At 44.0% G+C, this 27,490-nt stretch overlaps 1 protein-coding gene across 1 annotated transcript in view; it reads right to left on the reverse strand.

Annotated features, from left to right (window-relative positions):
• The window catches only part of DGKI (diacylglycerol kinase iota), a 447,257-nt gene that overhangs the window by 14,433 nt on the left and 405,334 nt on the right, over positions 1-27,490 (reverse strand). The window contains 3 exon segments of the mRNA XM_047695648.1: positions 298-334; positions 10,446-10,566; positions 13,910-13,947. Of these exon segments, the coding sequence (XP_047551604.1) occupies positions 298-334; positions 10,446-10,566; positions 13,910-13,947 (196 nt within the window).

A 27,490-nucleotide genomic window follows, 5' to 3' on the forward strand; every position in this document is an offset into this window, starting at 1 on the left:
ATTTATTTAGACTTCTCAGTAGTCTATGATGCACCGTGCAAAACTACCTTGCCCGTAGGAAGCTCTAAATGATGAACAGCAATGACTGTGCATGCAATCGTTATGATTCTTGTTATCAATTTTTATTGTGTAATTCTTGATTTAGAAGATTAACCCTGCATGGTTATAAATACAATGGAAAGTGAACTTCTTACCACTGACATTTAAATTATCTGTTGTAGGCTCTATAGACTACCTTCTTCTCTAAATACTCTCTGAAGAATATAATCTAGACTATGTAATAAAGGCAACACTCACGTTTCGCTGTCTGCCATATCCAATAACTCAGAAGGTCCTAAAGAAGAGGAAAGGAAGATGCCATCAAAAATAAATTCAGAAACTAACCATTAACAAAAAAATCTATAGTCACAGAATTAAAATGCCTTGTAAAGGTGAATGAAGTAGAGTCACTTGGTGGAAGGGATAATAAGACCACCTCCCCGGCTTCACCCCCCAAAAAGACAGGCTTTCTCTATTCCCACTCACCAACTTCCCAACTGCCACCAACCAATATGCATGGGATGATACAGGCTGTGCTTTTAAAACAGCTTTCAATCAGGTTGAAGAAATAAAATCCATCAGAATAGAATAAGTGAGAAATAACTAAGTGGTTACCTTGGGAGAACAGGGACACTTTGGTGGGCTTAAGGATTATCATTCCCCAGCAGCAGATTGTTTGAGATGGGCTTTTATACAGTATGATTTTAAAGCTACAAGATACCACAGATATCATTCAGTCCAATATCTATCTTCTAGAAACAGAGTAAAATTATATTTTTCATAAAATTTCCCTTCAAAGACCTAGAAGAAATGTTATGTATAAACACCAAATGGTTATAGATGCTTCCTTAGGAACGGAAATGTCCAGTGGGTGTGTGCACTGATGATATTCTATTTGTTCAACAATTAAATCATTCAATCTGCCAACAATGCTTGGAATGACCACCTCTCTACCTTCTGCACCACTGCTGCCCTCCCCAGCCCTCCTGTACTCTAATCAGTCTGTGGTATCAGCTGAGACACATTTCCCATAAAGCCCTCTACAACACCCACTCTGAATAGTGCATTAAATGTTCAGCCTATGTGCCCCCTCACTTTGGACACTAACCCTTGTCCTATAATTGGGAGGGTAACATAATTCATCATCCAAATTGAGACTGTCCTAGACGGGTAGGGCTATGTAATTAGCGATCATGACATTTAAACTGTAATAAAACCACCTGCTGATTTGTCTCTTTCCACAACTAGACTCCGGTAAACCCCTTTGTAAGCTGTGGCCTATGCCTTGTTTACCACTACGTCCTGCCTCAGTGCCTGGCATGGAGCCTGGGACCAAGCAGATGCTTACATGTTTGTTTGGATTAATGGATAAATGGGCTTGGATGTGCTGAACGCAGTTCTAGGTATTGAGCATTCTAGTCTTTAGAAATACGATCCTGTTGATTTGCTGTCTGTCTTGTCGGGTATCATTATCACTGGAAATGTGCTTGTGTGATTACTTATTACATAAAAAGAAGAAAGGGAAGACCATGGAAAGTCACTGGCCAAGAAGATGACCGAGTTACTGTGGGACCTTCACAATCCTCCCGGTCATCCAAGAAGCTGCCTCTTCTTTCACATCTACTGGCCATCTAGGCCACGTGACTCTTCCCTTATACCCTCTGCCCTATTTGCCTCTTCCCTTTGTCCTTTTTGACAAATTAGGCTTCCTAACTGGTCTCTGCCTGGAGCATAATTAGCATACCGAAACAGTTACTAAGAAAAATGAAAATTCTCTCTTTTCATTCGGATTTCCAGGTTTCCAATTCAGCGTACAGACTGCTCACTCCCAAGTGTTCAACGGTGAAAGTCAGCAGTCTTTCACCTGGAACCACCCTTCTTCAATTTGCTCCAGGTCCCATTTTTTTATATCAATTCAACGGGTAACTGTGCCATCACTAGCCTGTCTCTCGGGCTCTCCCAGCTCACAGAGCTTATTCCCTCCACTCTCCTGATCCAGAAAAACCTTCTCTTTTCTAGCCACATACCTAGATGTCACCCGTCCTGTGAAGCCCAGTCTGTGACAAGGCCTTCTGCAGAGACCAGCTTTGACAGAAAGACTCTCTCCCTTCTCTGCACTCCCGTGACACGGACTTGGTTCCACCCTTGTATTATGTGTTTGCTTTTCAGGCCTGTACCTCTCTCCCTAAATGAATTATACCAAATCCCTGCCGTGTAAGAATATTGGGTATTTTTCATTTATTATTTTTCCAGCACCCATCCTACATTAAGGATTTAGCAAAGACTTAACTCGTTTATTTTTCTACCTCAGTCTTGTGGTTCTAAGGAAGCATGAATGATAATACCCACAACAAACACCCACAGAAGGGCAAGGCAGTACAGTGTGGCGATGGGTACCAGAGCTGAACCTCCTTGCTTCCAAATTCCGGCTCTACCTGGCACTTACTGGATCTCGGGCAAGTTCATTTACTCTTAGTCTCTCAATGGCCAAGGACGATAAAGAAGCATTGATAGTATTTATCAGGATTGTTGTGAGGTTTCGTAAGTTAATATAAGCCATATGCTTAAAATGGGAGTTGGGCCGCTGCATGCCATGCCTGAAGTTTGGATCTGAAGTGTCCTACTCTCCACCGTAAGCAGATTCCACCAAGCTGAGATGCGGAGCATCCGTGGAGGGAGGGAGGGTCCTGGGCTCTGCATTTATCTCCGTTGACTTTTGAAGCTACTTGTTGACCCAGATTCCATGTCCTGAGAACCAGTTCTCCAGACCCCCTCAATGGCTGGCGGGGATTTCTCCACAAGGTCAAGAACAAGAGTGCTGACAATGTCCAGCGGTCCTCACAGAGGCTGCCGGCCACCTTGAGGGAACCTCTGGAGCCATTCCTTTGGAAAGCAGTTCCGTGAACAGGAGCAACCCAGCCCCACTGCACTCGCAGCAGCTCCACTGCGCCAATCCCTGTGAGCGCAAGCCTGTTCAGGCACCAGAGGCCGCACCTTCCTCCCCTACAGCCCTCAGAGCCGCACCCATGGCTCCAGGGTCCATACCACCCTGTCAGGGAGAGGCTGCAGGCCCAGCTAAATCTGTGCTAAAACATCATCGTTGGACACTCTGGAAGTGGGGACGAGGAAGAGAAGGGACCTTGTTCCCCGAGTGTTTTGTAAGAATCCCCATAAACGCAGCCAACCCAGAACCATGAGAGACTGATTCTCCGGTCTGTGAGCCCCGCATGCTGTAGCTGCGTCTCACTTTCCCCTTCTCGCCTTTTAGTCCTTGGAGGCTGACAGAGGTGAGAGGAAGCGGTGCTGCTCCTAAAATGAGATACTCTTTCTCTTAATTAAAGCCTAACAAAACTCCAATTATAGGTTTCGTGAGTGGAATGGGCTCTGGGGTGATGGACTTAATTAACCCAAAGTTTCCTCCTCTTCCTGTCAATCTATGTAATCACAAGAGAGCAGAACGTTTTGAACATTGTCGGGCAAATCGCCCATGCAGGGGCAATGCTGGCAGTGAACCGATGACAGGCGGGGGTCCGGAGCTGCTTTTAATAGCACGGACACATCTTCTAATAATTTTTCAACCTGCTTGAAAATAACTGTTTGCATAATGCCGGTGAGAGGGGGTTTCTGAGGAGGAAATGAGAAGAGGCTTAACTAAGTGCCAGGTGCCGCCCAAGAACAGGCTGGAGCTTCCCTTCCTGTATGTGACCTGCTGGGAGCTCCTTCCGTCGCATTTTGTGCTGTTTAGTAGTGCCCCATGCGGGTGAGTAGCCTTGATTCTTGAATCTTCTGATTTGGCCAGAGACACCCAAAAGAATCCACACAGCCCTCACAAAGTCTCTTTAAAGGAAAAAGTATTTCCAAAAAAATAGCATCTAGGATTTTTGGAAAGTTAATTTGAGTCCCGCTCATAAGGGAGAGCCCAAGAGAAAGAAAAGAGGATGGATTTCTTCCAATTTCTATCCATGCTGAATATGCGGCTGCAGGGCTTATTGTATATTTTAGGTGTGCATATGGTCTGGTTGTGGATATCATGCCATCTCCCTTAGGGAACTGGAAGAAATTCCACGACACTGTGAGCTGCAAGCTCACGTGTATTCCCTGAATGTAAAAGGACGTCTTGGTTCTCCGTCCCTCCTAGGGTTTACTACAATGTCCACACTCAGCCCTGCACCTGACCTACACCAGAAAACAATGGTCCAGTCCCAATCGAAGGGACACGTGTGCACGTTTCTCCATGAAACTTTCAGAGGCAGACGATCGATCGCACTCCTCCACAGCACTGCACCAGTTGTCACGGGAAACCTGCATGTAATACTTCTATCGATCTACCCTCCCTGGGTTTTGGAACTATGGAGGGCAGAGACCATATACTACATATGGTCTTGGCAAGTAGCCTAACATCACTGTGCTTCAGCTGTCACCCCCTGCCAGATGGAGATAAGAGAGTTCACGACGGAGGATTGTTTTAAGAATTAAATGTGTTAACGCATACAAAGCAATTCGAATCCTAAGAGTTAGCAGTGGCTATCGCTGTAATATTTTTTCTCAAAAGTTCACCAGGGCAGAATTGACTTCTTTTAATGAATGAATGAAAACATTTAAAAATCAATGTGGATCCCAGCCAGCATCCTAGTTTTTCTCAAAGAAAGATCCACAAATGTAACATGGATTCCAAAGACTGTGCTATATAGGAAACAGTCTGAAAAATAAGGGGGGTAATGTACTAAGAGAAGAGATACATCAGTATTCGGGGGAGAGCAAGGGAATGCAAAAGGAAGCCAGACTTCACCAATCTCCCAACACGAGAAATGGAACGACGAGGTTAGGCAGTCAAGCTTTCCAAACTACAAGTGTGCTGGCCGGTGCTCATTCCACTGGTTCTCCCACTGGACGCCCCAGCTCTTGCTGGAGCAACCCTGTCTTCAATACTGTCCCTGTATTCTATAGGATATGTCTTTCGTCACGTGCATCCTTTAGTTTGCTTCCCACACCAAGGCATCCAAATCCCCTTTGCTATTCCTTCCACCTCTCCATGGCCTCTCTGTCCCCGGACTCATTTCCCATTAGTCTCCCTGACGCTGCCAGCAGACCATTCCAAATCCTCCTCTGCCCCAGGACAAAAGCCGCACAGATGTGGGGAGAGCTGGCACTGGGAATTCTAACAGCACCATCATCCTGTCCCAGCGGGATGGTGGTCGTTTCTCTCGGGGACCAGAGGCCGAAAAAGGGGGGTAAAGAAAAAAAAAAAAAGAAAGACTAGAGACAGAAAATGGGGGAAGACAAAATGAGCCATTGAAATCAAAAAGGAAATGCATGAGTGAGATTTCTATCAGGACACACAGTAGGGGGGCACAGGGGTGGGAGCGGGAGAATAAAAACAAAGGAGCAAAATGTGCAGGGTGGTAAAAGCCTAAAGCAACACAAAAGTCTCTCGGAGGGGTACAAGGAGGGAGGAGGGAGTGGGCAGAAAATATGGTTGAAAGGAGCTGAAAAGCAGGAACCACTGGGGGACCCAGGCTGGAACCCCCTCGGGGTCCTTTCCTCTCCACCCTGTCCCAGTGGAATTTTAGCTCCCTTCCTCCTCCATTCTCTCTGCAACCCTCCCCAGGCCCAAATTCCAGTTTTTATAAAGGAAATCAGCAGGCTGTGCATTTGAGAGAAAGTCCCAAAGAAGATGCAGGACAGAGAAAAATTCAAGCCGCCTGTGGCTTTTCAGAGCCTGCGATACGCTCCCGCCCCTCGCCCACAGCCCGGTTTTAAAAGACGCTTAGATGAGAAAGACATTGCTTAGTGTGGAGCCTGGGAAGACAACTCATCTCCCACGACTCCTGTTCGGCAGGAGGAAAGGGGGGGCGTCCTCCTGACTATGGGCCCCACTGCTCACTATAAATGACCTGTGAAGAGGGGGGCAAAGCAGAGGGGAGAGGGGCTCCCACCTGAGCAAGGGTGCAGGGCGCAAAGAAGCCCCTCCCCTCGCAGGCCCCTTGAAAGGGGCCCACGGATTTCTCAGAACCCTTGTCAAGAAGGCAACTTTATCATCAGGTCTTTGAACAAACTTTACGATTTATATCATGTGAAGCCACAGGAAAGACTTAAACCGGATTAGAAAAAAAAAGAGAGAGAGAGAGAGACTAAAACTTTACAAGTTTTGCAGCACTGGAGATGGGTGAGAAATGTCCCTCTCCATCTTTGGCACCAGGTAAAATTGTACTCTTTTCCCACTTACATGAATTCAAATTGATCAGACTTGTCTACCACAAATCTGAGGCCGTTTATAAACACATTGCCATGGCTGCTGTACATTCCGAACCCTGGCCTCCTGGAGGCCTCTTGGAAAAGGCTGTTTTCCTTGTCAGACCAAGGGGATTCTAGAGCTGCCACGACATAAAATTAGGAAAGATTATTTCACGGAGCAGGGGTCCCATTAAGAGGATTGCTACAGAGCAGAGAAAGGGTTATGCTTCCCAGGAGCTTGTCCCTGCCTCCAAGAACACTATAATTTACAGGGGTGTCTATCATTTAAAAGAGACAAATTTTTCTGCAAAAAAGAGTTTGCAGTCTCCACACGCACAGGCTGATCTAAATAGTCATCAGCGACTGAAGAGGTTAAAACGAACGGCAGCAATGAAAACAGGGGAGCTGAAGTGCTCAGTTCTTGAGGAACCTGCTGACGTAGGCGGGCCATGTCAAGAGAGCTTCAGGAATACTCCTGAGTAAGTAGAAATAAGGAGATCAGCATTAAGGCTGAAATCGACAGTGCCTAGTAGGTTGATAAATGCTGGTTTCAGTAAAAAATCAACGACGAGTTAGTTCCCACTATATGACTATAGTACTGAAAGGCTAAAAACCACCATCCCTTAAAACTGTCCTGATTCTTGGACTGGAGAGCAGAGTGAGATTTTATTTTCACAGAGAAAGATGGAGTGTGCTTCGTATCTCCAGTCTCTCTCTCAGGTATGTACTGGCCAATGAGAGACCCCGGTGAGGCGGGGAGGGAATCAGAGGCCTCCTGTGACTGTGACCGTAACCATGACTGTGGGAACTGCTTGCCTGTGAGGGAAGTAGAGGTGAGATGATCTCTACTTGCTTTTCTCATTATCATAAATACTAAACCAACTAATTTATAAAATCTAACCCCCCCCCAAAAAAACTGGAAAAATAAACACCCACCTCCCCTCAAATTAACAGATTGTTTTGTTGTCCTTCCGTTTTGACAGAGAGAGAGCTGTATTGTGTGAATCACCCTTTGCAAGAGATGCTGGGGATGGAAGAGAAAGGAGTTTAGTACTGGAACGTCAGGCTTTGGTTATGGCACTAAGAGAGTAACATACCAGCTTGATACCGTGTGGGACAAAGGACGCGTGCACCAAACCACAGGTGGGGTTTGAAACCACAACCTTTCAGAGGCCCTGTTATTTAAGGCAGTGGAAAAAGTGGGGGAAGTGAAAATCTATGGTTTAGACTAATATCATCCCATGTCTCATCACTCATGCCCCTGCCCCTGGGGGCATGCAACTGAGGAGAGGAGTTTTGGTTTTGTTTTTAGTGTAAGTATGTCCCAAATATTGCACAGGTCATACTTAGGCTTAGAAAGGGGGAAACTGTTGTTGTTGAAGAACTTGCAAATAGAAAGAATTATTGTTGCTAATCAACCTGAGGACCCAGAACCAAAGCAAAATATAAAAGCCAAGGTTCAGGGGATTCTAGGTGGGACAGTAATTCAGGATACTGAGAAGGTAAGCTCATCATTTTCAGCTGAAGAAGACAGAGGGTAAGTGAGGGTGGTAGGTTAAATCTGGCCACAGATTATTTGCAGTTCCTTTCATGGCGCAGTGAGGGCCACTTTGCCCTCCCTTGAGTCAGGGCCAGCTCTGTGACCTATTTTAGCTAGCAGAATGCTGCAGTGATAATGCAGAACTTTCCAGCCTGGCCTCAGGACATCTGGAAGCTTCTGTCCTCACCCGCCTGGAACTCTAGGACTGTTAGGCTATAAAGAAGCCTGGGATAGAAGAACAGGAGAGAGGGAGGCTCAGGTGTCCCAGCCATTCTCAGCTGAGAACTCAGAGTTTCCATCTCTAAGACAGACTCCGTCACAACTGCAGCTCCCCGCAGCCTTGTGAGTGAGACCAAGGGAGACACCAACAGGTAACTAATGCGAGGAGGTTTCCAGAACTCTGTGTGTGTGTGTGTGTGTGTGTGTAGGGAGGGAACACTAGCTCTTCAAGAGAGGCAGAGGGAGGGGGGGGGAGAGAGAGAGAGAGTTCCTAAATTGTGTTAGCAATCAAATAGATGGTCAGTGTCTCACCTAACTCGGGAAAGGGTCTGTAGGTATTGAACAAGTTAAGCTATGTGAGCAAGCATTCAATCTCATTGGGCAAAGGACAAAAATTAGGAAGAAAGGATTGAGAATGGTCAAGAAAACTTCAACCGGGAGCACTTCAACCTGAGCTAAAGACAAGTAAACGGACAGTATGGGTAGCTAAAGTTCATCTGTACTTTGTGTGGTAGAAATCCTGAGATCTTTTTGATTAAGGGAAAGATAATAGCAGAAGCTCTGTGACTTTATGTGTTGTGTATGGGGCTGCGTTCTAACATTTGATTTTGCCTCTTGCCAGCTTTTGGAGACATCACTGTGGGAAAGAGAAAACGCCTATGATTTTTTTTCATGAAGGAGGCAAGCAGAACTTAGGCAAGCAGAACTTGCTTTGTAAGCCTGGACACCCCCACCCCAAATGCTTTCACTGCAGTGGGTGGAATGTGCAGGGGAACAGCAGATGAAAAGATGCATATACCCAACACGGCACCAAGGAATACAGCTTACCACCTAGGCTTTCCAGCATAGACAGGCTTGGGACTGTCCAGCCCAGCCTACAAGGGGGAAAGAGATGGTCTAATGATCCCCAATCTGCTTTAACATGCTTTCCTTCTCCTAAACCGTTCTCTCCACCATAACTCAGGCCAAGGGTTCAAGCAAACGCATCATGGTGAGAAGGAACTGAAGACAAAACAAGGTGAGTCAAATGTCCCTGACAGCTGAATACCTACCTTGTAAGGTCCTTGTAAACATTAAAGGATAGGACATTCAGTATAAGCATCTGAAATACAGCAAGTGTGCGATAACTGGGAGCTACGTTATGTGCCTGTGGCTTTACAACAGGACTTAAAACACCTATATAGAACTGTTTTTAATTGAATTCAGCATTAGATTATATGTTTTTTAGCCTTAATTGCATAAAAATAGTGACTGTATTGTGTGTGTGTGTGTGTGTGTACACACTGGTCTGTAACAGGTAGCTCCTGTTAAGCACTCTGCAAATACGTGCTGACTACAAGACATGTTGGCTGAACTGAATAAAAACAGGAGCAGAGCACCTGGCTGACTCAGTCGGTTAAGCGTGTGACTTGACTTTAGCTCAGGTCATGACCTCGGGGTCATGGAGCGCCATGCTGGGCTCCGTGCTGAGCGTGGTGCCTGCTTGAGTTCTCTCTCTCTTTCTCTCCCTTCCTCCTTCCTTCATGCACACATGCTCTCTCATGCGCTCTCTCTCTCTCCCTCAAAAAAAAAAAAAAAAAAAAAAGAGGAGCAAAAAGGAATGTGCATGTCTACCAGTACACTTACTTTTTTCAGCCTGAATCTGGATGGCACAGCCTCGCTGCGAGGGCTCACAGAAAATCTTCTAGGATCTCTCTGCACCTACATCTAGCAGAACTAGAGGCTGTTTCAAAAACAGCTAAGCCAGGGAGACTTTTCCCTGGACTCCAGCTCTTAATTCCTAGAAACCCTATAAACGTGGGAAGCTGATAATCATGGTCAGGATTTGGGATGTATCCCTGTGTTTATGCCCCCATGGGGCAGTCAGAGAAAGATCCTAAGGTGCTTGTTACTTCTAGCAATGATCTACCCATGGAAGACATGAGAGTCGCAGGTATTTTCAAAGAGAATGAAGTGTGGCTTAAGTTGAAACGATGCACGAGATTCAAATGGAAAAACGACAGAGAGAGAGAGAGAGAGAGAGAAGCCAAAAAGCTGGGAAAAAACCACGCTCATGTAATCCTCAGAGTGATGAGCTATAAACCTGTTCCCAACTAGGCAACTTAAAGCTCTTCCCAAAACAATCCAGTGTCTTATGTCAGGATACATTTGTTCTTGTCTTTTTATTTTTCAATCAATCAGCTCCCCAGTATCCTTGAAGACCTTGATAAGAGAATTCTTATAGGAGCCGCTGGGTCACAGCGACCCACATGGGTCGGCGGTCTGTGGTTCCGTCTGCTTCACAGCAGCCAGGGGTGTCGGCTAAAAGGTGGGGAGCAATTCTGCTGTTCCGAGGATAGCCGGGGAGCCAGCCCGCTTCGAGAGCTCAGTTGCTTCGTGGAGAAGTGCCCCTTGGCTCGCTGCGCCTACTTACCGTGGTCCAGGATATATTTCACGATCTCCCCGTGGCCGGTTTTGGCTGCGTGGTGAAGGAGGGAGCAGTGGTCCGGGCCCTGAATTAGCAGACTGCCTCCATTTTTATAGCTTTCCATTAGCTGAGAAAGAGACACAGGAAAAGCAGCTCAGGCAGAGTCCGGAACAAGGGAAAGTACAGCTAACCGGTTCTAAAATGAGAGTGATGTAGCAAACCACAAGTGTTTCTAGCCTCAGAGGACACGGGGAAGTCAAAGGGAAGAAGCAACGTTCCCGGACCGTGTTAGCACTCGGCTGGCGGGCCGGCGTCTGCCTCCCCTCCCTCCGGAGAGGGTCTGCGGGCACTGAGCAGCCCAAGGAGACTGAAACGTGCTGAATGAGTTATTTCTTTTCTGTTTGATGTCTTTTTCTTTTCTGGGCACTGGTTGCTCTCCCAAGAGAGTGTGAAGGGCAGCAAAGAGAAGAAACGCTTTCCTATGTTGGCTCGGCTTTCTCTTGAGTGAAAGAGTAATTAGGGCCGGAGACAGGAATAGCTTGGTGTCTGGTAGCTAAGCTCCTTCCCGAGCCTGTGGTTTCTCTCCAGCCTCTAATGAACCTAGCTACCAAATGCGGAAGCTGCGTCCCCCTTTCCCGTGGGAGACGGTGGCACACGTGTGTACAGCCTCTTTCTTCTTCTAGATCTGCAGGCCAGCCGGCACGCCTTCTGTGAGTCATCTAACCTGCACCCAGTGAGGCTAGAGAGGATCCACAGGACGAGAACCCAAGGGATTCAGAGACTGTGGCAGGAGAAACCTGAAATACCTATATTGTGAGAACAGACTGGAAAACGACCAACAGATTTTGTAGCCTGAGAACCACGTGGCGGAATGAGGATGTGGTCTCATTTCATGAAATACTGAACATTACAGAAAGTGTAAAGGGGTCCCCGTTCTCCAAACTGCAGTATAGGAGAACAAAAAGAGTCTTTCTGGAACTTCTAAAGGGTAGTTTTAGCACAAAGAAGAATAGAATAAGCCGGGAGGTACCAAGCAAAAGGAATGGTTCTATCACCAAGAAGTTAGATGGCACATTATTTAAAAAAAAAAAAAAAAAAGCATCTCCTAAGGTCAAAGAAAGTAGACTCATAGTTCATGGTCTCACTCAGCTCCAACCATGGAACCGCCATGTGACAGATGCCAGGGAAACAAAGATGAATAGGACTCAGTCCCTGGCCTCAAGACCTTGCCATCCATGGGAAAGACAGATGTCAAAGACACATGCAGGGATGGAGAAGGACATAAGGAGTTTATCACAGGGTGAAAAAAAGAGTCGGGAAAGGCTTTCTAGAAAATAGGCCAAAAACGAACAGTTGATTGGAAGTAAAGAACATACGGGGACATTTATCCCTAAACTTCGAGGCTAGAGGACAGCAAGAGGTAGTTAACAGTTTTCCACAAAGAATCTATGCATATCCAGTACCGTTCAACATCAGTCTTACAAGGACACTCCCTTTCTTTTTAGGCAGATCCATAGAGGACTTGGGCTCAACGGAGTAGCAGAGACCCAATGCATCAGCGGCCCAGATGCTGCCTTTCTATGGGTTTTTGGACCCTGCGGACATGCGGGTAGTCCATGGGTATCTTATGCAGCTCAGGGGCACAGCAGCCACTCCCAGCAGCTGGATGGCTCCTGGGGTCTCGGTGCTCTGCTGTCTGCTGTGTACTCTCTCTCTTACAGACAGACACACGGTTTAGTATTTAATATTTCTTCTGCTTTCTGCACAGACTAGACAAACAGAAGAAGGTGGAAAAGAAAGAAAACGGGAAGAAACACTTGGGAAGGAAAGAGAGAAAAAGAATGAGAAGGAAAAACTCCATGTCACTGCATTTCAACTCTCAATAAATAAGGTTGAGTAATTTCTTAGGCACTTAGGAAATGATTGTAATGAAGACAATCCATGGAATATGGCCATTTCCCACATTTCAAAGAATCCTCTATTAAGTACAAGAAAAGTGGGGTTATGTACCCGGGGACCTGGAAAATATGTTGCCTAGACTAAAAGCACATGCAAGATGAAATGAGATTTCAAATGTAGTTTGCACACTTTTTTCCACTTAGAAGCTCTGCAAGGGCATTTAATAGAGGGCCTTGCAGGGTATCCAGGATAATACTGCTTCGGTCCCCAGCTGGGCAACAACACTGAACTCCCAGCTACACTGCTTGGCGAGTGCGTTTTGCTTGTGGGTGACGATTCCTAGATGCAGACAGGGCCACAAGCCCCACGTCCCGGCTCATGTGTCTAAAGATGGCAGCTTATCAAGATGTTTGCACCCTTTGTGCCATTTCTTTCCTGTCAGTAACCTGTTAACACGGTAGCAAGGGGTTTCTCTGTGGATTCAACAGACGCTTTGAAAGAACTTGCATGCAAGTTCATTGCTTCTCAGCTCTCTTTTTAAGGTGCTTGGTTTCTCGATCTATAATGGCACCACACTCCACACAGGCTGGTGGCCTTGTGCTCTACGCAGTTACCAACATTACAGAGCAGATCAATGCCAGTGTGGGTTATACAGGGATATACGGGCACTCATGAGTCCCAGTGCCTGAAAAATGACAGGAGACCAAATGTAGCTTTTAGAATACTCATGGACTATACTGTGTAATGAGTATTTGCATCTCCATTGTGTTTCTTAAAAAAACACAGACTAATACTACCTGCTAGCATTTTAGAGTCCCTTCTATGGAATAGAAATAGTCTTAAGAGCTTGGCATGTATTGTTACAGTTAATCCTCACAACAAAGGAGAGAGGCCACATTATTCAATTTTATAGATGAAGAAATTGAGGCACAGGGAGAATGAGATAATTATACAAAGTCACACAAACAGTGAATGGCAGAGCCAAGATCTGAAACCCAGCAGTCTGACTCCAGAATGTGCATTCCCTCTGGAGGCAGCAGCGGCCACTTCCTCTGAACTAAGAAAATGTAAGCATGAATTAAAGTGTTGGAGGGAGAGCAGATGGAGCATCTTGTGGGTAGCTGTGATTCCCCGAGTACAAAACTGTAATAATGTTGGAAGCTGTAGGCTCTGGCCTGGAGAATGTACTTCTGGGTGTTGTCCACATAATTCTTACAGATGCACTCATTTCAAGACCTGTCTAAAAAGAAACCTTTCAATTGCAAATAATCCGCTTCTGGACATCATGAGCACTGCACCTGGGCCACATGCCACCCGTGTTAATTAGTCGAGACAACCAGCATGGTACCCCTGCATATGTTCTCCGCCGTTGGGCAATGTGGAGATGCTGGAAAGACTCCTCTGGCCCTCTCTGCCCACTTCTCCAAAGGGTGCCCTTCCCCCTCCAACTCAGCTAGTACAGGCAGGGGGATGACGTATGACATATGAGAGATCATGAAAACCTGGTGAGAAATGATTGATGTTAAACTTCTTGAAGAATCACCAAAAGTGTGGGTAGGAAGATAGCTTACCTTCATAAGATCACCAGCTATTACTGCCTGCAAAATTGCTGTGGGAGACAAAAGAGAGATGTCCCATTAGTAGAAGACCCTCTCATTTAAATATCCCAAGGGGCTGGATCCATAGTTTGCAGAAATAGTCTATATTTGAGGCAGGAATCAGGGAAGGAGAAACATGCCAAAGGCTGAATCTTGCAACAGGGAAAAGCTCTCTCTTCATTCCTTCACTACTCTGGCACCCATTCTATCCATCATTCTAGAGTCTACCTCGATAACCCCTCACGAAGCTTGGAGCCACAGAGATTAGGTTCAAATCTTAGCTCCGACACAAGCTCTGGGTGAATCATGGAAACCCTCAGAGCCGGGTTTCCACATCTGCCAACAAGCAAGTCTAAATCTTACAGAATGACTGAAATGATCGATGAAGTCATGTGGATGTTCTCAACTCTTCTACTTAGGTGGGCTGGGTGCTTAACCATGATTGCTTCTGCTCCCTCCTTTCTACTTCCTTGCACTCTGTCCTCTTGGGGTTCCAAAAATCACTAATAATTTTGCTCTGCAGTGGCAGACAACACCTACCATTATGGAAAGGAAGGGGACTGGAGGTAGTGAGGAGGGAACATGTATGTTCTTTATGTTCTGAAGAAAATAGCCATGTGGTCAGCATCTGATCCACGGGTGACTCTTATGGAAAGAACTCAAAGGATTAGGAAACCTAATCTAATTGTAAAAATATGTACCTTCAGGGGCATCGAAGTGCAGGTACAAGTGCACTTGTACTTGGGAGGTAGCGGACGAGGGACAGGAGGGGACTGCTGAGAGAGGACAGGATGCGTGAGCACCTAATGACGGTGTTGGATTCTAAAGGGAACATGTGCATTCTGTTGGAAATGGTCCCTTCGGAAAAACAACTACTTAGATTCTAGAACTACCAAAAAAAATGGATTATTTTAACGCTTGAATGGCACAAAATTTTAGAAGAAAGTAATTTAAATTTTCTTTCTCAAAGAGTCATTTTATTTTTCATTTTGATTTTTTAAAAGATTTGTTTATTTTAGAGAAACAAAGAGAGAGAGAGAGCATGAGCAGGAGGGGCTGAGGGGGGAAAGAGAATCTCAAGCAGACTCCCACTGAGCTCAAAGCCTGATTTGGGGCTGATCTAACCACCTTGCGATCATGACCAGAGCCAAAATCAAGAGTTGGACTGTTAACTGACAGAGCCACCCAGACATCCCAATGCAGTGCCTTTTCACAACACTATGAACTTGATAACCTATAAAGACTATTTCTTTCCCTTTTTTCCAGGCCTCACAGAGCTGGTGGAGCTGTACTGGACAGAGGTGTGGACTAGACACAGGGACCTGCATTATGGTGACAAGTAGGCCGCTCACTTGTAAGCACACTCTCTCTCTGAAAATAAATTAAAAAATAAAATCTTTGAAAAAAAAAAAAAAGAAGACATTGGACTAGGGTCTAATTCTAATCCCTAATTTAGCAGACATGTAAGTTTAACAAGGCAATGTTTCTGAATCAATTTTCTTATTTGTAAAATAAAATTTATAGCTATCCTGCTCATCTCTCTAATGTAAAAACAAAACCAACAAACAAAAGCTTTGTAAGTTCTCAACAGTAGAGTGCTTACTTTTTCAAGATGATATTGAAACTTTCCCCAGAAATTAAAAGGAAAAGAAAAAAAGAGAAAAGAGAGAGAAAAAAAAAAACAAGCTCATTAATTTAAAGCACTTGTGTATAAAATTTCATGCATATAAGCACAACAAATCAATAAAGGAATTACCCAGAACAAATTCTATTTGAGGAGCAGCAGGAAGGGAAGTAAGAAAGGAAAAAGAAAGGAAGGGAAAGGAAGAGAAGAAGAATGAAAAGAAAGAAAAATATCAGAATCTGGGGAAAAACTTATTGGCTAGCTGTGGAGTTCAAAGATTTCTTGGAGGAGGTGAAATTTAAGCCAACTCTTCCATGGTAAGTGGAATTAATTAGCGAAGAAGATCTGGAAAATCCTTACAAGATGAAGGCAGGATCCGAACAAAGACATGGAAGTTAAGTTGTGATGCCTAAGGGACCCTGGGAAGAGCTGTGTATCATCTTCCCCGAGGTGGGGAACGGTTGCAGACAAATATTGCCAAGTCGCAGGAACCCCCCCAGTGAGCACCTCTTCTGTCAAGATGAGGCACTGGAGTTTATCCTGCAGGTGGTGAGAAACCACTGCAGAGGTAAAAGGAAACCAGAGAAGCATATAAATATCAACCATGCCAGTTTGACCCCAGCCTCCCCCTCCTGAAAAGAGAGTTATGACCTGCTCTCTGCTCATTTTCTCCAGATTGCCCAATATTATAGCCTCTTTAAATGTCTACCCCAGACTCACTCACAGTATTGCTATGCTTGTTGGTTTCCAGCAGCCTCCCAATTTAAAGTTCCCATGAACAGGGAGAGGATCACATAACAGAATCATAACCATGAATAATTTCCAATTGTACTAGAGATGGAAAGCAGGGATATTTATTCTTAAGTCAAGCAATACACCCAAGGGTAGCTATTATGCAAACATTATTAGACTCAAGCTCACTTCTCTCTCCTGATTAATGTCCTTCCCCATGTACACTGTTGTTTAAGATCTCCTCTGCATAGAGAGAGCTTGGATCTATTAGTATTCATCTCCAGATAACAACCTTCTGAAAGATCAAGCTTCAAAAACAAATAACGAATTGTTATGATTACAGCATTATTCTTTATTATTTCTTGAGCTCCAAGCTTGCCTTCCTGCCTTTTCCAAAACTCTTTGCAACTGGGGAAATCGTGATCCCAAATGCAAAAAGGGTAAGTCAAATTGCTGATGAGACGTAAAGGCAATTGAGTAGATGGATAGCAGGTTTCCTGGACAATTAAATCACAGAAACGCACATAGTTAGGCAGGAGAGTAAGGGATAGAGAACTGTGAAGTTTGTCATTTTTAGAGCTTAGAAGCAGACTCATTAATTCATATGAAATGGCTGGTTTTTCCTCAGGTGCTAAACTGCTCTCCAGTAAACATCCTGAACTGAGAAGTCAGGACCGCCAGGAAGGAATCACCATCTTCTGTCTTAGTCTCTCTTTCTTGGGCCTCTATTACCAAGGGTCTGGATATCCTTAGGCATCTTGCATGAACGAACAATGGCTACCTGCTGGAATCAGGAGAGGGACAAAACAATCCATAGGGTCACTGGCTGGCCACCTGCTCCTGCCGTGCCAGGCCCTGTTCGAGGTTCTGGGGATACCTCTGTACAAAGCAAACTCAGGGAACTGGCATTTTGGCAAGAAGTCCAAATTAGAAAGGGATACATTATAACTAAGCTAAGAGTCAGACTCCTTGTGAGTCCCTGGGAGCACCATGAATTGGCTGTAACCTTGGGCAAGTTGTAGTTTACCAACCTTCAGTTCTCTCGTTAGAAAAATGAAGATAAAGTCAGTTCTTTGGGGACTCTGCCTTTCAAATCAGCTCAAGGAACAGAGGACTGACTATTTTGGTCTCCTGTGTAGAATGAACATCATGGGATCCTGATGCTTTTGACCTCGTAACACAGAAAAAGAACCATTTCTCACCTATGAAATGAGAAGGTTAGATTAAGGCCAATTACAGCTGAAGAGTTTGGCATATGAATACTTCCAAAGGGAGAGTTTAAGGTTGCAGTTTTTGCTAGGCCAACGAAAATATTTAATAAAAAGTACACAGGGCTTGGCAAAGCCACATACGTGAGTTCTCGATAAATCACCCGAAATAACTACATCAACTCTGTACACTCAGATCTATTTAAAAAGTTTAAATTTTCATATTATTTCTCAGTTCTTAAATTAATATTCTATTTCCAAACCATTCGTCACCTAGTAATGATAGCAGTCACTTGAATATTTTTCAAAAAGTTATGGAAGAAAGACATTAAAAGTACAAGCCACCACCATCGAACAAAGAATAGCTTGTAGAGCCCTGGGTTGGAATCAGTTGTAGCACTGAGAAGCATAAATATATATCTGTTTTTGCCTAGTTTTTAACTCCTAAATAGTTCATCTGTGAAGCAAGAAACACATCCTAGAACTGTCCCTTCAGAAGTGGTCATATTTTACATTCCAGAACTATTTTGGGCTCTAGCCTAAACCTCTCATTTCATAGATGACAACACAGGCTTGAAAAGTAAATGGACTTTTCCAGGGTCACACAGATAGTTAGCAATCCAGATGAAAGAGAGAGACTCATTTTTTTCTTTTGTTTTGTTTCTTTCACGTTTTCTTTAATGTTATTGCATCTGACCCCTATGTTAGAATTCCTGCCACCATGCTGTTTCCCCTTGAACCTGGAGCAAGGTGGGCAAAAACTGAAACAACCCCAAGTAAAAGTCTCATGAATGCATCCCACTCCAAATTAAGTCAATTTAAGGCTTCAAGGTCCAAGACTTTTTATGCCAAAGGAGACACTGAATATCGAGGGCAGATGTTGCACTCACAATTCTGTTAATCTGATCATGAAGGGCATCTTCCTGTTTGTCCTTTATTCAAAGTTATGTACTGCTTAGTCACCAGATGGCTTGCATTGTCAGCTGCCCAAGAGCCTACTTCTTTTAGATACCTACTTCTGTAGAGCCTTTCCTGCATTTTCCTTATCAGAAGCATTCTGTCCAATTTTTCTACTTTGTAAGCAGTCCATCATGGGACACGAGCAACAAAGTGTGAAGGCTTAGCTCCCCAAAACGAATTTAGTATGATCATTAGATACGGCAAAGGTAACTAACACTCATTTAATGGCATGGATAACTATTGCAAATTATGCTAATGAGGCATAAATGAGAAGCAGTTCATGAAAATGACTGTAATTAGTATTATTTTACATAGCCATGCTCAACACAATGAGGTGAGAGAAAGGAGGAATTCGATATTTTGAAAGACCTCTGCATTTTAATGTAAGCCTAGAGGAGGTTTTGACAACCGCTAATAAGTTATGTGCCAATTATTTGTTAATAGCTAAAATACTGAGGGTTTTTAATATATTGGAACAAATTCAAGATTATTCTTATAATGACTCACAAATCTGTATCAGCTCTCTGTGACTGCATAACTGCGAGGCACTCACGGAGAGCTCCATCATCCCAAAACATAGAGGCTTCAAACAAAACAATGGCTGCTTGGGCTTCCTCCCAAGATGGTGACTGGGTTTCAAAAGCAATCATCCCAAGAAAGCCTCTTGGAAGTCCCCCTGCCTTGGAAATCATGGGGTGTCACTTCTGCTGCTATAGTCTTAAGTCTGCCCACATTCAAGAGGACCCAGACCCCACATCTCAATGAAAAGAATGTCAAAGTCATATTGCAAGAAGGATGTGTAGAATGGGAGACAATGCTGTGACTGTTTCTGGAAAACTCAGTCTCTCACCTCATACATTTACATTGTGATGTGCTTTGAATAAGAGGGTTGACACTGACTTGGTTAGGTCCGAGAAATGGCCATGAATAATAGCCTTTGTTACCTGTGTCCTCTATGAGAGCATGTTTTGCACACAATGTCATCTGTTTTATGTCATGAGTATCTCAGCGGAATAAATACAAAAGGCTGATAACTGCTCACCTGAAGGATCAGCTTGCTGGAACAGAAGGAAGAAAGGCAAGAAGAAGATCATGAAGACAACAAGTGTTTGTTGAGTTGAATTAAGAATTCTATCTAAGGTAAGCTTTACCCTGAATCTCTCTTTAATAATCAGATGTAGGAAAAAAAAAACCACCAAAAACCAAAAAACACACCGTCTCTCCTCTTTTTCCTTCTCTAGTCAAGCAAGCACTCACTCAGCAAACTCTAGTCCCATTTCCCTCCCACCAGGTCTACCAGCTTCTCCTCCTTTGCCAAAATACAGAGCAGAGGACTCAGAGCACACACTTCTAGGATCTCCTCCTAAGTGGGATTAATCTATCAGCGGCATCGGAAGGCCATGAAATGCTACAATGGTCTAATATTCAACCACCACCTGTGCCAATGGCGCTCAGAGAGTGTAACCATAGATGGGAGACTTAAATAGGTTTTGTTTCTCTCTAATGACAGGGTTAATCCTCAAATTGAATTAGTCCCTGCTAATTGAATGCATGAATGCATATGGGTTCTTTCCATCTGCTGCAGCAATCCTTTTGAAGCTACTTTGGCATGGAAGGAGTTTCCTGTTTGGAGAAAAAACAAACAGCCCCCTATCCAGTGTTCCCTCCTGGCAGAAAACCTCCACCTTGCTGCCAGAGGACCGGGACGTGCTCCCTTCAGAAGCGGTTGGTTCCATTTCTCTTATTTCCCCCTGGAATTAGCTATAAACAGCGCAGGGACCAGATGTCTCTCCCTGACACCCCATTTGTTTACCTGTGGTTGTGAAATCCTTCTCTGGTTGTTTCACATGTGGGAACCCCATCTCTGCACTTAAACCACAAGCACATGGACTGTGTTTTCACTTCTTTTTATTTTGTCTGTATCCCATCTTTCAATAAAAACTCTAGTACAAGAAATATATGTAATTAGTCTAGTACAAGAAATACATGAAGTGCTTGGTTGATACTTATGGTCTGGTGATTCTGTGAGCTATCATTCAATCTTCTTCCAACCCTGAATCAAGGAAGACTTATTAAGGAATGGAAGAAAGCCCACGGTACTGGCCCCTTCTGGAGTTTAGACTATTTTCCTATCTTTTCAGGCATCTAATAGTGTTTACTAGATGCAGCAAAACAACATGGTAAGTATCTCATTAAACCAGATATACTTATATTATGGGTCAAATCAGAGCCTTCTGCTAAGCAATGGTTATTTCCTAGAACATCAGCTGTAAACCTTGGGTCAGTGTTAAGAGAAATTTCATGGGTTAATTTGCTTTGAGCACTGGGCTAGAGAAGCCAAGTTCACGGGTCTTCCCCAGTCTTCCCCAGGCAGGGTAGGTTACTTTCAGCCAGCTGTGTAAAATATATGCCAAACAGTCACAGGAGGGATGAGAGAGGTTCTTGAAAATGTCCTCCTGAGAATCCGTGTAATGCAAAATTAGTATGCTCTCTAGTAACGATACATTAATATTATCATCTTTGGATGTAGTAGCCAACATTAAAAAAAAAATACAGTCCCACCTTCTACAGTAATATCCAACTACTCCCTTAAAACTAGAAAAATATCACTTCCTTTTTAGTGCTAATATTACAGAATCCCACCAACTATTCTGTCCAATAACTATTAAGCCTCCACCAATAGGGAAGGATTTTTCATGGATGTAAAGTGTTTTCGTCTGGTTCCACCCTACTAAATTCCTATTCGTGAACCCCAAATAATCATAGTACATGGTAACACTCTTTCTCCTTCTTAACATGTGAATAAAGTAGTACATATTAAGATTCATAGTACGCTAGAACTATTTTAGTGATGGAAGAGATTAAAACAAAATTCTTGCCTTCTCCAAAAGTCCCCCATCTCTAGAATGTCGAGAGACTTTTTTAACTTTGGCTGATGAACTTTTTTTTTTTTTTTGCTTTCCCAGCATGTGAATGATAAAACTATAATCCTGAGACGCAAAGAGAAATGGAAGAACTAATAAATACGGACCTCCTTCGCCTCCCTCGAAAGTGCCAAGTAGAAGCCAGATGTTGCTGCTAATGACTTTGACTGAGGGCCTTGGAGATGGCTTCAGTGCCTCCGCCTCATCCCACCTCTCAATGTCGGGCTGCCTTCCTCCTATGAGAGGTCTCCTTGAATTCCTCTAATAAATTGTGGCTGTGTCCTTCAGGACCTCTAAAAGGAACTTGGGTTGCAAAGCTGTGCTCATATTTCATTCCGTGATAGCCGTGAGCAGATCTGACCTGGCCTGAAAGTGATGGATGGTTATTGGTTTTAACCAAACATCAAGACTGTGTATGGGAAATGGTGTTTAAGGCCAGGATCCAAGTACAAAGGAGTGTGTTCTGGAGCTCAGAAAGTTGATGGGTTTACGGGTCATCCAGTCATCAGGATGCACGCAAAGTACCTTATCACTGCCTAGCAGCACTCTGACCACTTTGGACCATGAAGGCCTTTTGAACTAAGAAGAACAGGTTTAACCAAAACATTCCTCACTGAAACACAACTAAAACCAGTGAGGAGCTAACACAGCAAAGGTCGCTTTCAGGGACAAACACCAGCAAAACGCATGTGGAGCAAAAGTGTACAATTCGTACCTGTACCTAAGTTATAATCAAAGACTAATTTTGAACGTTTCCCAGATTTGCATAAGACAGATATTAATTGAAAGCATAGAAAAATTAAGCATTTTACTTCAGAAAAATGAGCAATAAGTTTTAACTTTCACTTTGACATTCTGCTAAGTTTACTTAAGCAGCATCACATCTTAAAAGTAAGAATTCTAAAGTAAATGGTTTGTTCTGAAGCTTGCTCAGAAGATACAAAATAGAATAGGCTTCAGTATATGGGCAAATTTTCCATGATATTTACTAAAGAACAGATTTTACCAATTGCCGTGAAGAGAAATGAAAACTACACCTTCATTCTTCTTAGGAACTCCTATATTCTTAAGGAAAAAAAGAGTTATCTATAAAGTAACACATGTATCCTTACACATCCACACAGAGCCCCTGAGTGCTAAGGAAAGAAAGTGGCGTACGGAATAATTTCCTAGGGAAGTTGTGAGAAATTGTCCATAAAGGGAAGATCTGCATTGGCAGAAAATATGGGTGGAGAACTTTCTGTAGAGAAGCCCAGCTGGTGTAGAGGCATGGGTAAAGAAGTGATAAGCAGTCTCCCTTGAGAGTGGGGGTGTCTAGAATGGGGGTAGGGAGAAAGGAGGCAGGGAGGGAGTGAGGAGAGCATCCTGGAAGAACAGCTTCTAAGATGCAGAGTGATATGAGGCCAAAAACTTTTTTTTTTTTTAAGTCACTGAAAATCACTCACCAACTCCATTTTCAGAATCCAACTTTGTAGGACTATCACTCTCTCCCTCAAATATAAAAGGAGCTTAACTAGAAAGACCGCTGGGAAATCAGACGCCCAAAAAACATCTTGGAGGGAGCCCTGCTTTCTGAGAAGGAGCCCGCAGAATTAGGGAAGATATGGGGTCCAGAGAGGCACACGGTCAGAGAAATACAACAAGCAGCTACACAAACAATTTGGTTTCCGTGACCTTTTTTGTGGTCTTAGAGGTGGTCTATACCACCTCTAATTTTTTTTTTTTTTGGGGGGGGGGCAATGGCTGAAATCATTGCGTTTACTTAGTGGGGCACAAGAGCGGATGGAAATGTCACCAGACTGTGCAAAAGTGAGTGGGCTCTGGCTGATTACAAATCCTTTTTTTGATAAGCACAGTGGCCTTGCTTTGTCAGGAGAAAAGCTAGAAGCTGCATAATTAGATAGCAATGTATTTCATTACCTTGTTAAAGAAAGCTACCAGTGTGAAAGCAGCCTGCGGCATTTATGCACTTGCAAAGTTGGTTTTCTTTCTTTTCAGGAGGTGAATCTGGCGAGGTGTGGAAACAGCAGGGCCATGTGTCACCATCACATCACCATGTGTCATCATCAAAAGCAGAAATAGTAAGACCAGCACTCCTTTGTAGGAATCCACACACCTGCCCCATAGAAAGCAGGACATGGGTGTCTCCCAAACACCCTTCCAAAACTGAAGGTGACCTTTTGGGGTTCTCCTCGTGTATCTCATTGCCCAGGATTCTTCTGTGGCTGGGAGGCCTGAGTCTAGAGAACAGAAGATGCCTTACATGGAGGCCAGCTCTGCCTGATCTCCAAAGAGACCAAGGGCTAAGGGGATATGATCTACCCCAGATGCCTCCACCCTGTGGAGAACAGAGCTGGGGCCGGGCTGGGTCCTCCCCGCTCTGAGACAACACTCTTGTCCTTGCCCGCCACTACCATCCACACTCACGTCCACTGCCCAGAACAAAACGAGTCACTCTCTGCCCACGGGGGTGTTACCTGAAACACATGTTTAGTTCCAGCAAAGTCAGAAGCCCGTATGCTTGAAGAATATCCCTAAGTCCATGCAAATATGACACAGCAGGTCTATTTATAGAAAAAGATACTCCCACTTTGGGTATTTGACATTGGTAGCTCCTCCTGCTCTCTTGGGCACATCTACTCTCCTGCCCTGTCCCTTTCTTTTGTGAACATTTGCAAGTCAACTATGCGCTAAGCATGGAGCTAAATACTATCTAAGTTAATCCTCATGCTACAACTGCTAGATATGTACTGATAACTGTCATCATCCCCATTTCAGGACGACAAACTGAGGCTTCATGAGGTTAAGTCACTTTGCTCGAGGTCACATGGCTTACACGTGGCAAAGCCAAGATGGAAACCTAGCACGTGCAAGAGTCACTTCCAAGACAGGGCACCACACTTCTCCCTCACTTGGTGACAGACAGTCTAGGATGTCATTAGGGGGTGAAAAGAGGTCCTCTCTTGCCCTCCTCTCTCTGGTCAGCCATGAGGAAGACAGTCATAGTGTCTCTGTGCCCTATGCTTCCCCAGCTCTGACAAGGGAGGCTACAGAAAGATAGGTTAGCGCTGGGGAAAGGAAATGCTGTAGGAAGGAACTGCTTCTAGGCGCCATGTGCCGCCATGCTGACCAGAAGAAGGCATGTTGTCTATAGCTGCAACCGTTGTGCCCCGATAAGTGGAGCACCCAGAGTGCACCCAGAAGATGAGAACTGACTCAGAAGGCTGGCCAGATGGGACAGCATTTCGTTGACCTCGTTAGCTTGAAAACGAGCTGGACTGAGGGCCATTTCTATAGTTCTAATGAGCTAGTGCAGAGAGCATGGCCAGACAAAAATTCACACAGATAAAAACGCTTCCATCCAGAATGTGCCAGGATGGAACACTGCGAAATATCCAGGACTGATCTTCCAGGAACCGACTGAAAAAGTGAGAAGACATTCTAGTGTTTTGTAACAGGTAAGCATGATAAGGGAGGCCTGGGCCAAGACTGTCATTCAGGGCAAGCGGTCACCAGCAGCCACATAGTTCTTTGCGGGAGGAAGGCATCACAAGAACAATGAAGCTTTCGGTGGAGCTCACTGGGGAAAAGGTGTTTATTGGATCCTGGGGTTTCTCTAGTCAAGTAGGCAACAGACAAATGGAGTAACAATGACCACCTTGTCAGGACCGTACTACTGTCACCGTCAGTGTATCTGACGGTGTAGACACAGCTCAGGTCCTATCATTTCATACAGTAGAAGGCCTAAGTAAACACAGTAAACTTTAAAAAGTAAGCACAACTTGATCCTTCGTTTCTGCTCTTCTAGGTGACTACACGGGGATCAAGTCAGGCAGCTGCCAAGCCCTTTCACACACTTGCCTGGGGGACAAGTGACCGATCTCCAGGCATGAGATCTGTGACAGCTTCATCTGCGACCAGAAGAGCCGTGACACACGACCTTCTCTGATGACCTCTTCTGACCTGGCTGCATACAAGCACACCAGGGAGTTAGCTTTTTCCCCTCCTCTCTCCGTTCTTGTCATTTTCTTATTTTGCGGTGTTATAAGTACTTGGAATATTCTCTGAGGCCAGGGAAACTCAAGCCAAGTTGTAGGTGAATCTCAGTAAAGAGCACTCCTCCCGCTCAACATACACTCATCTCTAATGAGGCTTCAAAAGATAATTAGATGATGGTCACCGACAAAGCCCTCCAAAGAGACCACAGGATCAAAGGATTATGTGGTTACAGTCAACAGTGAGATTTAAGAAGGGGGGAGGAGAGAGAGAAGAGCAGGGTCAGGACACACAGAAAGTGATATAACCTGATTCTGGAAAGCCCAGGGGTTTGGGTTTTGTTCTGTTTGCTTGTTCTGTTTTATTTTGTTTTTTAATCAGCAGTGATTGTCTGTTTTCCTAGGAAATGTGAAAGAAGGCTAGCCAAAGAAAAGCATGCTGTCATTTTTATTCCTTTCCTTTCACACAGTCTTTGGGGAGCACCCAGTGAGACCACCATAAAAGGCCATTTTTTTTCAGCACATTACCAACTGAATTTCTTTGGAAAAGGACCAGGACTAACCTATCTTCTACAACAGGGAACAATGTTAATGAGGCTACAATGGAATTCAAAGATGTGTATTGAAAGTTTCTGTTTGCCAACACCACATACAGCAGCGAATGTAACAGTGAGATTTGTATGGAGAAAATCAATTCTGTGCCAGGGCACAGCATAGCATGGGGCAACATCTCTATTCACTGGGCTCCTAGTCAAATAAGAAGGAAAACACCACCCATGGGGGGAGAAATTTGGAATACACTCAAAAAAACAGTAAGTGAATAGGGAAGGGAAAATCGTGGGCATTTGAGTTGTCAGGAAAATTCATCATTGTTTGTCCCTAGAATCTATGGAGGTGGTTCCAACATGTGGGAATTAATGAGCACCAAAGAGGGGACTTGAATGAAAGACAATGAAGGTGTCCTGCCAGAGAGATGGTAGGAGGTGATACAAGCCATATGGCTTGGTGCATATAAAGGAGAGGAACCTGGAGAGGGGCCCACAAGCTGGGGAGGAGAAATAATTCACTAAAGCAACATGAACTAGACCAGGGTAAGAAAGGGGCTTAAAAGTGAGCACTCAAATGTTTGAATCTAATTAAAAAGCCAATGGGGGATTGCATAGTCAGAAACAGAGTATGGGGCAAAAAAGAACACTTTAGCAACTTTGCATTAGCTAGCCCAAAGTCATTGCAAAGTGGCACACTGTGATGACCAATATTGAAAACTCTTCCCAGTGAGCAATTAAAGATCTGTGAGGTTTCCATCTGTATCACTACTGAGTTTACTTTACTCATTGCATTTTACTAATAAACAACTTAAAATAAAAGTGAAAAACATCCAGCTTTCATAATCTACACTACTATTCTGTTCATAATATTGTCTTCCTGTTAAGATATTTCCTTAAGGATAATAGCTACCTTTCAAGAATTCTACCCTTTCAAAAATGGATGCTATCGGCAGGAAATTGTTTTCCTTGATTAGTTTCCTTGATCGAGGAAACCATTTCCTTGATTATGGAAGTATGAGGATAGGAGCAGTGGATCAAGAACACATCTTTGAAACATTCTGCATCAAGGGTACTGGCCACTGCTATGGAAAAAATATATACCTCATTTTTAAGGATAAATAACCACCCTGTAATTAGGAGCTCTCCATTCGACCGAAAGAATGAAGATTTCCTACTACATGGAGCCCAACACTTAGCAATGCTATTAAGTAGCTGAGAATGGGATCTGGATCTAGACAGATTACCTTGAGTGTAAATCCGAGCTCTAAGCCTTACCAGTTATGCATGGGACCTTGGACAAGTCACCTAAAAGGTTTGTCCCTTAGTTCCCTCATCTGTAAAGTGGGAATAATAGTATTACTATGATTGTTTTGTAGACCAAATATATCTAAAATCTATGGAGTGGTTGGTTCAGTATATACTCATTTGGTGTGACCTAAAAGAAAACATTTCAACTCCAAGGCTCAACAGAACACACCTTAGGACAACACCTGGCACTGATTAAGTTTTAATAAACACTGACATATTTTAAAGTTTTAAGTATGCCTCAGAGTCTATTATCCC

This window comes from Lutra lutra, chromosome 11 (assembly GCF_902655055.1).
Source record: "Lutra lutra chromosome 11, mLutLut1.2, whole genome shotgun sequence".
NCBI classification, from domain to species: Eukaryota; Metazoa; Chordata; class Mammalia; order Carnivora; family Mustelidae; genus Lutra; species Lutra lutra.